This window comes from Tamandua tetradactyla, chromosome 19 (assembly GCF_023851605.1).
Source record: "Tamandua tetradactyla isolate mTamTet1 chromosome 19, mTamTet1.pri, whole genome shotgun sequence".
Classification (NCBI taxonomy): domain Eukaryota; kingdom Metazoa; phylum Chordata; class Mammalia; order Pilosa; family Myrmecophagidae; genus Tamandua; species Tamandua tetradactyla.
Window position 1 is genome coordinate 41353237 of NC_135345.1, and position 14885 is coordinate 41368121.

General features: G+C 37.0%; 1 protein-coding gene and 1 pseudogene across 3 annotated transcripts in view; both read right to left on the reverse strand.

Moving 5' to 3' along the window:
- The window catches only part of SMIM14 (small integral membrane protein 14), an 80767-nt gene that overhangs the window by 43989 nt on the left and 21893 nt on the right, over nucleotides 1-14885 (reverse strand). Inside the window, exons 2-3 of one of the 3 annotated variants that reach the window (XM_077136641.1) lie at nucleotides 14035-14078; nucleotides 2690-2799 (exon numbers count right to left, since the gene is read on the reverse strand). The exons of 1 other annotated variant lie outside the window; for it this stretch is intronic. In XM_077136641.1, coding sequence (XP_076992756.1) covers nucleotides 2690-2764 — 75 coding nt within the window. In that variant the 5' untranslated portion in view covers nucleotides 2765-2799; nucleotides 14035-14078. The remainder of the gene's footprint in view (nucleotides 1-2689; nucleotides 2800-14034; nucleotides 14079-14885) is intronic. One more of the 3 variants, XM_077136640.1, reaches the window with a different exon arrangement.
- Nucleotides 2822-8523, reverse strand: LOC143663159 (mitotic spindle assembly checkpoint protein MAD2A pseudogene; annotated as a pseudogene).

The following is a 14885-nucleotide window of genomic DNA, read 5'->3' on the forward strand; positions in this document are numbered from 1 at the left end:
TTGTCTACCTAATCAACGGACAAGTAAAACATACGGATTAAAAATAAATAAATAATGGGGGAAGAAATGTTAAAATAAATTTAGTAGATTGAAATGCTGGTGATTGGTGAAGGGGAGGGGTAAGGGGTATGGTATATATGAATTTTTTTCTGTCTTCTTTTTATTACTTTTCTGAATTGATGCAGATGTTCTAAGAAATTATCATGATGAATATTTAAAAAAAAATCAAAACCAGAAGTTGTTTCTTTGAGAAAATCAATAAAATCAATGGACCCTTACTTACGTTGACAAAAAAGAGAGGATGCAAATAAATAAAATCAGAAATCGAAGAGGAGACATAACCACTGACCCTGCAGAAATGAAGGAGGTAATGTGAAGATACTATGAGCAACTTATATGCTAATAAACTAGACTATGTAGATGTAATGGACAACTGAGAAATGCATGAACAACCAACCATTGACCCAAGAAACAGACAACCTCACAAACCAATCAAAAGTAAAGAGACTGAATCAGTCATTAAGAAGCTCACAAAAAAGAAAAGTCCAGGACCAGATGGTGCCACATGTGAATTCTATCAGGCATTCAAGAACTAGTGCCAATCCTGCTCAAATTCTTCAAAAAAAACCGAAGAGCAGGGAAAGCTACCTAACTCATTCTATAAAGCCAACATCACCCTAACCAAAGCCAGACAAGGATAGCGCCAGAAAAAAAAATTACACACCAATCTCTTTAATGAGTATAGAAGCAAAAATTCTCAACAAAATACTTGCAAGTCAAATCCAGCCGCACATTAAAAGAATTATACACCATGACCAAGTGAGATTTATTTCAATATGCAAGGCTGGTTCAACATAAGAAAATCAATTAATGTAATATACCATATATCAGTCAGTCAAAGAGAAAGAAAGAACATGATCATCTCAACTGAAGCAGAAAAGACATCTGACAAAAATCAACACCCTTTCTTGATGAAAATCCTTCAAAAGACAGGAATAGAAGGGAACTTCCTCAAGATGATGAAGGGAATGCATGAAAAACCCACAGCAAATATCTTTCTCAATAGGGCAAGACCGAAAGTGCTCTCTCTAAGATCAGGAACAAGACAAGGATGCCCACTGTCACCACTGTTATTCAACACTGTGTTGGAAGTTCTAGGCAGAGTAATTAGACAACATAAAGAATTAAAATGCATCCCAACTGGAAAGGAAGAAGTAAACTCACTGTTTGTAGATGGTATGATGCTGTATGTCGAAAATCCCCAAAAATCTACAGCAAAGCTACTAGAGCTAATAAATGAGTATAGCAAAGTGGCAGGGTACAAGATCAACACCCAAAAATCAGTAGTGTCTCTATACACTTGTGATGAGCAATCTGAGGAAGAAATCAAGAAAAAAATTGCACTTACAATAGTAACCAAAATAAAATATTTAGGAATAAATTTAACTAAGGTACAAAAGACCTATAAGAAATTGCTAAAAGAAATCATGGAAGACCTAAATAAATGAAGAGCATACCTGTGTTCATGGACTGGAAGACTAAATACAGTTAAGATGTCAATTCTACCCAAATTGATTTACAAATTCAATGGATAGGGAGAGATGTTTATTAGGTGCAAAATTTATACTTTGGATAAAAAATAAATAATAGGGAGGATAAGGGATAAAATAAATTGGGTAGTTGGAAATACTAGTGATCAATTAAAGGGAGGGGTAAGGAGTAAGGAATGCGTGAGTTTTTGCTTTTTTCTTGTTATTTCTTCTTCTGGAGTGATGCACATATTATAAAAAATGATCATGGTGATGAATACACAACTGTGTTATGATATTGTGAGCCATGATTTTACACCATGTCTGAACTGTATGTGCATGAAGATGTCAATAAAAATAAAAAATAAAAAAAAGCATGGTACTGGTATAAAGATAGATATGCTGACCAATGGAATAGAATTGAATGTTCAGAAATAAGATCTTCTTATCTTTGGACAACCAATCTTTTTTTTTTTTTTTTTATTAATTAAAAAAAGAATTAACAAAACAATTAGAAATCATTCCAATCTACATGTACAATCAGTAATTCTTAATAACATCACATAGTTGCATATTCATCATTTCTTAGTACATTTGCATCGATTTAGAAAAAGAAATAAAAAGACAACAGAATAAGAATTAATGGACAACCAATCTTTGATAGGTGGTCAAGCCAACCCACCTGGGACAGAACAGCCTCTTCAATGAATGGTGTTCGGGGAACTGGATATCCATATGCAAAAGAATGAAAGAGGATCCATCTCACACCTTCTATCAAAATTAACTCAAAATGGATCAAAGCCCTAAACATTAAAGCTAGGATCATAGAACTTTCAGAAGAAAATGTAAGGAAATATAAGACTTGTAACAGAAGCTGGTTTCCTGGATCTTAAACTCAAAGCACGAGCACTGAAGAAAGAAAAAGGTAAATAGGAACTCCTCAAAATTAAACACTTTTGTGCATAAAAGAACTTTGTCAAGAAAGTAAAAAGTAAAATAATTGCTACAAACATTTTAACCATTATGACACTGTGGAATTTCAATTATGAAATACCACCAGTTACCTTCAGGTAAAAATCCCCCACTAGACAATATTCTCACAAAAACAAGATAGAGGGGGCACAGTTTAATAGCAGATAGGACTGTCCTGTTCATCTCACCAGATTGATCAGCCTTCTCATCGCATGTTCATGAGAGCAAATGCATTCACAGGGATCAAATCCACCTTCTGCCATGATTACTTAGCTTGATTTAACGTGATGGTTTAAATCTAGAAGGAAGAAAAAATATTATAAGACTACTATTCTGAGTTACTCTTCTCTTGAAGTATGAATACTTCATATACTGTATAAGTTCATAATAGTTCTCTTTGAGTACATTCATTCATATTTATTAATAACCTATATGTATAAATTTATTACTGAGCCTATATGAATTTTAAGAATCTATATAAATAATTGGTTGCCCCTTCTGCCATCAGACCGATTTCATTCCAATGCGAATATATTCAGATGCTTCATATTGGCCCACCTCTGGAGTTATCATTATTAATTGCTTAATTCTTTAATATCATTAACTCTGATATTCTTTAAACAGTCTTTACCCCAGTGAGAAAAGAATCTGAAAAAGAAATGAGTTATTCAAAATATTGTAAATCAAGCAACAAAAATGGCCATCCCTGACAGTTGAAAAACAAATCTGGAGCCCTATGACTGGCCTACTTTATTCCATAGAATGAGTTTTCATAACAGTTTCAGGCCAAGATTGTGAGGAATCCATGAACTGGAGAGAAGGAGCCGAGGATTGATAAAGGAGGGAAATGAAAAAGATAAAAATATCCAAATTAAACTTGTAGAGATAAATGCTATAATGTATGAGACAGAAAGTACATTAGGGTTTAACAGCCATTAGCTATTTCAGAAGAAAAGACTACTGAATTTGAAAACATAATACCGAAACCGTCTAAAACAAAAATAAGACAAAGGAAAAAACGCTGACAATAAAAATAGAGGATTAGCAAGCTGTGGGACTTCAAGTGGTCTATTGTACACAAATTGTGTACAAATTTGTAAAAATGTATCAGAATGTACAATTTAAATATGTATAGTTTATTGTATGTAAATTATACATCAATAGAGCTGTTTCTAAAAAAAGAGTAATGGGTGAAATTAATGCCTATTTTATATGAAACCATGGTAATGAAATACTCTTTGGTATTAAGATAGAATAGACAGATCAACAGAACAATTTATAACTTAACCCAAACTTTTAAAAGAAATTAGTTCATTCATTCAGTTGCAAAATATTTAGCACCTGTGCTAGGCATTAGGGTTATAAAGGTGGTAAACACTGATTCACATTCTGATGGTAGAGACAGATAACTAATATCATTATTTTTTATATTATAATTACAATCTTGTAAATGGTATTAAAGACAAATGGTACTTGGAGAGCACATACAGGCTCTACCCACATCCAGGGAGTCAGTGAAGACTTTTTTTTTAAACATGCAAATTTAACTTTATTTCACAATTGTCATTTAAAGCTTAGCTTTATAAAATACAAGAAAACATTTCTAAGAAGCATTCTGTATCACAGAAAATTTAGCAGAAGTACCCCTGGCTTCATAGGTTCAAGTTATATAAATTCAAACCAAATTACTGAAAATTTTTTCAACATGGGAACTAAACAACTAAACAAGTAGCAAAAGGGCCTAAAGAGGGTGGTTCATTAACAGTGTTAGTTACTTTCAGGACATAAACAAAGATTCTGAATATTCAGACTTCTTTTGCTGTATTTTACATTTAAATTCCTCCTAATTTATATTCTGAATCAAGCTACCTGACCAAAATGTATGACTTAGGTAGTCATTTAGCTTTATAGCAAAAGTTTTCCCATCTATAGTTACCACCTTCAAAAGAGTGCTGACAAAAATCTGCTGGTTCCTTTTTGAACAATATGAAATTGTTTTTATGTTCATCTATTTAGCCAAACACATTAACAAGGGAATAAATACCTTACTGTCCTCTAATTTATGGTATAAATTCTATGGGAGGTCAAATGGGTACTAAAAAATGGAACAATTATGTATAGCTCAATAAAATATAATATTGGTTTCCTATATCTAAAAATTAATCAATGAAATAAAATCTATCACCTATAGTTGATTTAGTTTCAGGAAAACCACATTTGAGAATTACATTGTTTTTCTCATCTCATCCCTCAGTCATTGACAGGAATTTTGTAAGCCACCATGCTATTTATTTATTCTGTGAATTGTAGTAGTAAATGAAGGAAGACATACTTTCTCGAAGCTGGTAATGAACTGTGGTCCTGACTCTTCCCATTTTACAGGTACAACCAAATCTTTGGAAAAATTATTGTAACTTAAACAAACAAGAAATTTCCAATAGTGGCAGAAATGTTACTGCAGCTGTGATCTGATCACTGAACAAATTTCTCTTGGATAGGTGTCTGAGACTTTTCTCTGGGTAAACTCTCATCATTTGCAGTCTTGTCACAATATCAAACTGCCATCTTTCAAGGACTTTACTACTTTCAATATTTGAGATGACTACAAGCTTTTAACCAAACACTTGCATAACCGGTCTTTTAATTATTCCACCACATTATTTAGGTATTTCATGAGCTCAGAATCAATAGTTATAAGCATTATAAGCAAGGTGAATCTATATTTGTGCACTTAAGTAAAAGTTTCGTGCTGGTATGAGATGCTATTGGGGCGCGAGGGTAGTTCAGTGGTAGAATTCTTGCCTGCCATGCGGGAGACCCTGGTTCAATTCCAGGCCCATGCACTTCCCAAACAAACAAAGAAACCAACAAAAACCAACAAAAAATTAAACAATCGTGCTGCAATAACGGGATACTCACATGGAAAATGGAATGAAATGTGATCCTGCCATACAGCATACAAAAAACAGATAACAAAAAAAAAACAAAAAACATACTGATGCCAAAAGAGAACTTGGTCACGATTTTGGTGTGCCCAAACAGGTTGGTGCCCTGCCCTGGGAGAGCTGCTGTGCCTTGGCCAGACCCAAAGATGCACTTCCACCTGGTAAACAGTAACTGCAGGGGCTCCACAACAGTTCGCCATCACTTTTCTCAAAATGAATGGCCAGATAAGACTTTACTGAAGAAGTATTGAGCGAAAAATGAGTTGAAATACACTAGGGCAAGGTGGATGTGGAGAATGATGGGTTTGGTGGTTGCAGGGCATTTTAGAAACAAAGGGAAATGCAGTTTAGAGGCCTTAGCAGTGAGTATGAGTATGGTCTGATGGAGGAACTGAAAGTCATAAAAATGAGCTACAACCACATAACCATACTTAATCTCTAAATAATAAGCATATTTTCACCCAAAATAATTCAACTGTCCTGCATCCAACCAGAAATACACTATCCCTTTCCCCAGAAGAAGATGCAAGTCCTTGTATAATACTTTTAAACGTGATACCATGTAACTTAAAGGGTATGACATAAAGTTAATACAACTAATGTTGTATAAGAGGGTAAGAGAGGGAAGAAAACAGAAATATCTGTTTCATGTATATATTGAAATATATTCCTAACAAAACAAGGAATACTCAAAACCATCACAGTCTTTGTTTCTGTAACTGGCCATGTGGTGGGAGCTCATATTTATGACTACTTTCTTCCACTACTCATCATATTCCCTTGACCCTTAGCAAGCACCTCAGCTGGTCATATGTTTATCTGCTAAGGTGACTCAAACCTTCATTCTAGAAGGTTCTGGGCCTTAGTAGCTCCTTTTCCATTGACTTAAATCACAGGGCATGGTAGTACTAAGAGATGCCCTTGGGGATCTCCTGCATTCTAGGCATACTCTTATCTCCCTTGTATAGTCTGTAGTCCTATTTTCCCTTGATAGTCACCACAGACAGTATAGTAATTTCCTTCTTTGCCTGTTGATTCAGAAGCAAGAGGAACAAAAAGTAGCCAAGTAACAGTCTTAAGTTCCAGTTCAATGGATGATTGTTCTATTTCCAGGTAGAAGCATTCCTCCTTCTGGAACTAAAACCTGTAGACTACTCTTCAACAAGTAGTTACAGGACAGATCCCAGAGGTTGTCATGGGCTACCATAGCATCATCTCCGATTTTTAATTCTAGCTGCTCCAGAATGCTGGAGGCTAGAAGGAATAAATATTTAGATCATCACAATTTACTTTGAAAACTATTGCTTTTTTTTCTTTGCTTTGTATGTGTGTTATATTAACAATAAAAAAAAGTTTAAAAAAAATGAAAAAAACCTGTAGACCAGTAGACCATAGGGTTTAAACACAGGAAGCAAAAATTTTTCTAGTAGATCACGAGGGGTGATAGTGAGTGGCGCCCCTCCCATTTCTACCCCTCAATTCCTGGATATTGGAACAGAGTATATACAGCCTCCAGGAGAACACTGCCCCAGTCTGCAAAGTACTGTCATTCAGCTGGCACTGTAACTGAGTCTTCAAAAGGCCATTCTACCATTCCACCAGCTGCTTCAAGAAGATGGGCAACATGGTAAGACCAGTGAATTTCATGAACAGGTACCCATTCCTGTACTTCATTTGTGCCTCTTTGATCAGAGGCAATGCTGTGTGGAATACCTCGACTTTGGATAAGGCATTCTTTAAGTACGCCGATTATAGTTTTGGCAGAAGCACAGTGGGCAGGGAAGACAAATCAGGATCTGGAATTACGTACCTATTCCAGTTACAACAATATGCTGCCACTTCCGTGATGTAAGTGGTCCAAAGTGATCAACCTGCCACCAGGTAGCAAGATGAACACATCAGGGAATGATGTCATATTTGGGACTGAGTGTTGGTGTCTGCTGTGACAGACTGGACACTCAGCAGCAGCTATAGCCGGGTCAGCCTGGGTGAGTGGAAGTCTATGTTGCTGAGCCTATGCATAACCTCCATTCCTACCACCAAGCCCACTTTGTTCATGAACCACTGGGCAATGACAGAAGTAACTGGGAAAAGATGACCTGTATCCACAGAATGGGTGGTCTTATGCATTTGATTAAAACCTTCCTCTGCTGAAATCACCCTCTGGTAAGCATTCAAATGGGACATGAATATTCACGTCTTTTGCCCACTCAGAAAGATATTTCATCCCCAGACCTTTGTCACGAATTTTTCAATCATGTTCAAGACCCTGACCATCCAGCAAAACCACTGATAACAGCCCATGAATCAACATACAAATAGACATCTGGCCATTTCCTTTCCTACGCCAAAGGAAAAATCAGGTGCACTGCTTGATGTTCTGCCTACTGGGAAGATTTCCCTTCACATCTGTCCTTCAGGGATGTCCTAGAAAGAGGCTGTAATCCTGTAGCTGTCCACTTTCAGGTGGTAACTGTATATGGTACAAGAGTGTTTATAATCCAGGCCCAAGTCTTCTATTCCTCAGTCACCTGACGGTAAAGTAACTAACTACCCAAGAGGCTACACATGCAGGCTGAGAAAGAGAAGGTAATAGAGCATAAATGGGGGACATGGACACTTAGCTCATTTTGTTGTGTACCTTACTTCTGATTTCAGGACCCACAGGACCCCTAAATCTTTATATACTAGTTCCATTTGATAATGGAGTACTGCTGTACAAGCCCAACTGTATGGTTTGGTGGGTGAGACATCAACCAATTCATAATAGGCAACTCAAATTTCATGATAACTTGGTGGCCTATGGTTAAGCGTTCAGCCTCTACCAAGTTGTCCAAAAGCTGTCTCAAAATGACAGTAGTTATCTACAGAGAATGCCAGCATTTTGCTACCAAATCCTAAGGGTCTGCACTGTAATTCTCCCATAGGGGCCTACCAAAGGCTACAAAAAAGGCTATATGCCACTAAAAATTCCAGTACCGGGTGGGCCACGGTGGCTCAGCAGGCAGGAATGCTTGCCTGCAATGCCAGAGGACCGGGGTTCGATTCCCGGTGCCTGCCCATGTAAAAAAAAAAAAAAAAAAAAAATTCCAGTACCATTGAACCTGCTGGATGATATGACCCAAGTGGCAGAACAGCTTGCACATGTCACAGAACCTCTTGTTCTAGTCTCCATTCAAAACTAGAAGGTTATGGGGTCACTAGATAAATGGGCCAGAATAGCATACTCAAGTGAACACTATGTTGTCTTCAAAATCCAGAGGCCAAATAGGCATTGGGCCTCTTTTTGGGATACAGGAGAGGACAGAGGCAAACAGCTATCCTTCACCTAAGAAGGGATATTCTTGACATGTCCCACATCACTGGATGCATAGAAATTTCAGTGAGGTGGAAGTTCATTTTTGTTGGATTTATCTCCCATCCTCTGACCAATAAGTAGAGATATTGTTACTTCCTGCTCATAGGGACCAATCAGTATGATGTCATCTGTATTATGGACCAATGTGATGTCTTATAGGAGAGAGAGACAATCAAGGTCCCTGCAGACTAGATTATGATATAGGACTGGAGAGTTGATATATTCCTGAGGCAGGACAGTGGAAGTATTTGCTGGTCTTATCAGCTGAAACCAAATTGTTTCTAGTGGTCTTTAATAAGAGGTATTGAGAAAAAAAGCATTTGCCAGATCAATAGCCACAAACCAAGATGCAGGGGATATGTCGATTTGCTTAAGCAATAGCTATCTAGAACAGTAGGTGTTATTGGAGTTACCACCAGGTTAAGTTTACAATAATGCACTATTATCCTCCAAGATCCAAATGCTTCCTGCACAGGCCAAACAGTAGAGTTGAATAGGGATACAGTCCTAGAGGGTAGCACTAATCTCTGCAATCCCTCCAGGAAAGTGATATTGCTTCTGATTTACTATTTTGCTAGGTAGAGGCAGTTCTAATGACTTCTATTTCTATTACGGACTCACTACCATATTAGCCCACACTCCTCAAGTCAGGGAACCAGTGTGAGGATTCTGCCAATTGCTGAGCATCTCTATTCCAATTATACATTCCAGTATTCCAATTATACATTTCAGAACTGGAGAAATAACCACAGAACATGTCAGGAACTAACCAGACTCACTGTAAGAAAGATTTAAGCTAAAACTCCTTTGATCATCTGACTTCATAAGCCTTACTGGGATCACAGTGATATTTTGGGTCTCTTGGAATTACTGTCAGTTCCACACCAATGTCTAATAATTCTCTAAATATATGATCATTTCCTTTTCCCTAATGCATTGTCACCTTATTAAAAGGCTGGAGATTCCTATGGGGAAGGCTGAGAGGAAGATTAACAATCCATATTTTTGGCAGTGTGGCAGTCCTTCCACTAGGGGACCCAGCCACCCTTTCATTTAAGGAGTTTTAGTCTATTAACTGTCTCAAGACTGGGAAGTGACCGAGGGTCTGGAACTCTGTTTTTGTGAATCAAGTTAGACTTTTGTTCACTTGACTTAGAAACCTTCTGCTTATATAGATCAAGTAAGAACTGAGTAACGTGTCCATCTATTTCATTTTGAGGTGGCCCACAATCAAACAGCCAAAGCCATAAGTAATTGCAAGTTCAACTCTTCTGATTATTGCTTTGACTCTATCATCCATTATGGTAGCCACGCCCACCTTGTCTATATTGAATAATGCCACTCGATTCCTGCCAACCTGGGACCCCATCCTCCTGTTTCTAAGGATTTCAGGTTAGTGGCAGCAGTTCCCACAGTAATATCTGACCTACAGTGAACAACTGCAGAGTCCTTCAGGGATGATAAAGCTGCTCTTATTCCAAACAGTATATCCGCTGGACATCCCTGAGATGGGTGAGTAGGTCTTACATGATAAAGCCACCCTAACCTTCTGTGTTAGTGTGCAAGCTGCCGGAATGTGATATGCTAAAAATGGAACCACTTTTTAAAGGGAATTTAATAAGTTACAAGTTTACAATTCTAAGGAGGTGAAAGTGTTCGAGTTAAGGCACCAACAAGAGGTTACCTTCATTCAACAAAGGCCAATTTTTTGATCAGGCACATTCAGGATGCTATGACCGAGTCTCTGTTCTCTGCCTGTGAGCTCTACTCTGAAGTTTCTGTCTGCTCTGTCAGTTTCTGTCATTTCTCCAAAATGTTTCCTCTTTTAGAGGATTCCAGTAAACTAATCAAGACCCACCTGAAAGGGGTAAAGTCACATCTCTATCTAATCAAAAGGTGATACCCACAATTGGGTGTGTTACATCTCCATGGAAATAATCTAATTGAAAGTTTCCAACCTATAGTAAGTATTGAGTCAGGATTAAAAGAAAGAGCTGCTCCCACAAATTGGATCAGGACCAAAACATGGCTTTTCTGGAGTACATATTACTTTCAAACTGGCACACCTTCCAATCTCTCTAAGCCTTTGGATCTTCTCATCTATATTATACCAGGGCAGTTCTGGAATTTCACCTGCAGGCAATGCAAACCCCTTTGCTTCAACCAATCACCCGAACTAAATGTTGGAGCCCTTTTTAACTCCTCAAACTATAATAGTGAGTCCAGAATCTCTACTCTGTGGGCAGGCTCAATGAATTCAGCTTGATACAACTTCACATTCCTTCCATTGTTATCCTTCTTCCTTAGTCTCTGTCCCCACACAGATTCCCCTGTCTTCTGTCTATATAAGTCGGAAAAATCATGTTCTTTTGGAGTGTATGACACCTCCTCTTCTGTCACACTTTGTATTTCATCTTTCAAGGTCTGTTGGGATTTCAGTTTAGTTATAGGTTTGGAAGAAAATGGGATGGTGGGGATAGGTTATGAGAGGAAATGGCAGTGTTTTATAAGCCAACTACTTCGGGGTATTCCATTGGAGTTTCATCCGGTGCAACATGATTAATCTCTTCAGACAGAAGTATGAGGGAAGCAGTTACAGGTTTATAAGGCACAGCAGGGTTAATTTCTTCTAGTGGAAGCTGAACAGTTTATTCCCTAGATCAGACTGTTACAAGTTTAACTGACAAAAACTCTGCAGAATCTAGGGTTTCAATGTGCTCACTGTCATCATCATCCCATCTGTCCATATCCCAATTTTCAGGACCTCATTCCTTTCCAATCAAGCCCTCACTTTAAAAGCAGACACACTGCAAGGCTTGGAATTTAATTCATGTTGTAATTCAGACACTCACACAGTGAGACTCTATGTCTGGTTTTCAGAACCAGAGCTGCTTTCAAGGCACACAAAGAAACTTTCATGCCCTTCATACAGTGCTTAAGATGGGAATTTGAAGCTTTGCACTCACCCCTTTAACAAGTGTATCTGCCAAATTTAGGAACAAGCAGCCACTATCCCCATACTTTCTAACTTTACAAAACTCTACAGATATCAAATATATTGTCACCCAGAGCCTTATGCTTTTTTTTTCTCAAATTGAGTCCTAATTCTACTTTTTCAGCAGGTACCATAACTTTGTTCAGATGACTGCAGAACCTGGAAAAGCTGTTCCTGCTATTGACACATAACATACTGCTACTGGTCTTTTTACATAAATATAAAAAAAACTGAATTTTTTGAAACTTTAGTTGTGCTGTCAACTTTGGAAAAAGTATTTCAGTTGCACTGTGTTGAGCTGACATTCTACAGAAATTAAAATCCATATTGATTTAGAAACAAATTTTTTTCCATTCATAGAGGGGTAATATACTGTATTAAACATGTAAAGTCTTATCTACATTGGTTTGATTACAGAATCTAATATAGTATTCTCTAAATAATGAAAAAACAATTGAATCCTAATCAGCATTTGAATAGCAGTATTCAATGGTGATATTTTATGTATCTCTATTACCAATTCACACCATGGACTATCAGTGCCATCTTGGTCATTGGAAATAGTCACTGGTTCCTCTGAATCTAATCACATTAGAGAAACTATTTCAAAACACCCAGAAGCAACTCAGAAATTTCATCCTTAAGATTCTGTTTCTCAAGAACCACTCTCAATATCAATCTATATTATTAGTATTATTAGTAAGGGTTCTCCAAGGAAACAGAACAGGAGATGAATATATATGTAAGTACTAGAACATTTTTATAGGAATTGGCTCACACAACTGTGAAGACTGGCAAATCTGAAGTCTGTTGGATAGGCTGCAAGCTCGGAACTCCAACGAAGGTTTAGATAAATACCCCAGGAGAAGGTGGTTGGCTGAAGCAGAGCTAGAAATCATCACTTCTCCCTTTAAAGCCTTCAACTGATTGGATCACACTTTCCCCATTGCTGAAGGTAATTTCTGTTGATGGCAGATGTCATCAATCATGGATGCAACAACTGATAATTGAAATCCACGAAATATCATTACAGTAACAATCAACCTAGCACTTGCTTGACCAAACAACTACATGCCCTAACATAGCCAGGTTGACAGATGAACGTAATCATCACAAGGCCTTTGATAGAAAGTAATTTAAAACAATGCTGTGCTGGTTTAAAACTGTCATGTACACCAGAAAAGCCATGCTCTTTAATCCTCATTCAATATTGCTAGGTGGGATCCTTTATATTGTTTCCATGGAGATATGGCCCACCCAACTGTGGGTGATGACTGTTGATTAGATGGTTTCCATGGACATGTATCTCCACTCCTTCAAGGTGGGGTTCCCTTTAAGAGGGAACCATTTTGGAAAAAGCTTCAGAGCTGATAGAGCCAATAGAGCCCACACAGCCAGAGACCTTTGGAGATGTAGAAGGCAAATGCCCCTGGGGAGACTTATCAAATGACAGAAAGCTAGTAGAGGTAGCCATGTGCCCTCCCAGCTGAGAGAAACCCTGAACTTCATCAGCCCTTTCTTTGGAGTTAAGGTATCTTTCTCTGGATGCTTAATTTGGACATTTTTATGGCCTTAGAACTGTAAACTTGCAACTTAATAAATTCCCTTTTTAAAAGCCATTCCATTTCTGGTATATTTCATCCTGGCAGCATACAAACTAAAACAAATAAATGCCTTGCCTTTCCTATCATAGAGTTGTTCACCTCCTCTAGATATCACTGATGTCTAAATTTGAATAAAATAATCCAGGGGAGGGAAGGGTGGTAGATATGGGTATAACAAGCAAAGATGAAATAAGACTGGTCATGAAATGACTATTTTTGAAATTGTCCATAATAAAAGATTAAATTTATATAGCATTTTCTATTATAAATAATATTTATGACAGCAATCTGACTTTAGATATAAATTAAGCAACAAACAGCTTACAAGTGACTTTTTACATGGCATGAAAGGCAAAACAATTATACATATCTGAAAATTTCACACCATCCACTCTGAAACAATATTTAGCAAAAAAAAATAGTAAAATAATGCACTCTACATGTTCAAAAGACGAAAACAAGTCCTTCCATCTCACAGCTCCTTCCTCTACACTACAACTAGCAAAGCCTTTCCTGATATCAGTTCAGTTATCTGGTTTCTATATATGCTAAGGGAATTTTCCAATACTTTTAATCATTATCTGCATTAGACCTTAAGCACTCCAGCCCAAGCTGGGTGGGTTTAACTTACCTTACTTCACCTATGAGGAGTCAAATTTAATCGCCAACTTACAACTGTGGAAAAGGTAAAAAAAAAAAAAAAAAAAAGTAGATATTGTAGTTGCACTACAATGTGTTTTCTAGATTTATGCTCTGGAGCTACATGCTTAAATATAGTATGACTCCTTGGGAAATAGACTTCTGAAAAGTGGCTCATAAGTTGGCCAATCACTGTTAGTACAAACAGTAATAACAAAATTATATATTTTGTTATACATATTTTACATATATATATATATAAATAAATATATGACTAACACATATTTATTTTACGAAACAAACTGCCAGACATGTAAGATATGGTCTTATAAAATGCATCAAAATGATAAATGTGTCTATATATTTATAAGGATGTAAATGCATATAAAAAGACCTGGGAATATTCACACTAAAATGTTATCTGTAGTGCCTCTGGAGAAAATAAAAATTAAATAAATAAATCAAATAAATAAATTTAAGTGTTATATATTTTTTATCAGATTAGTTGGTTTCAGTGGGTCCTGACCTGGCTCCACACCAGAGCCTCTATGAAACTTACTGAAAACTAAAGTATTTTCTAGGGTTTTTGTTTTTGTTTTGCAGCTAGGTTCTCAGCCTGGGACCAGGATTGGGAGCCATGAACTGTGGCATTAGGAGAAAATGCTAAACAATACCAAAGTTACGGACTTGATCCTTGAGGAAACCAGCTTCATAATTGGTTTCTCAAAAATGTGCAATAGGTCACAAAAGTTCTAAGTCATGAAAATGTAAATAACACACTGAAAAAACTATCTAAATATAAAACAGCAGCACATGCTTTCTCAATGGTATTTCACACTATTA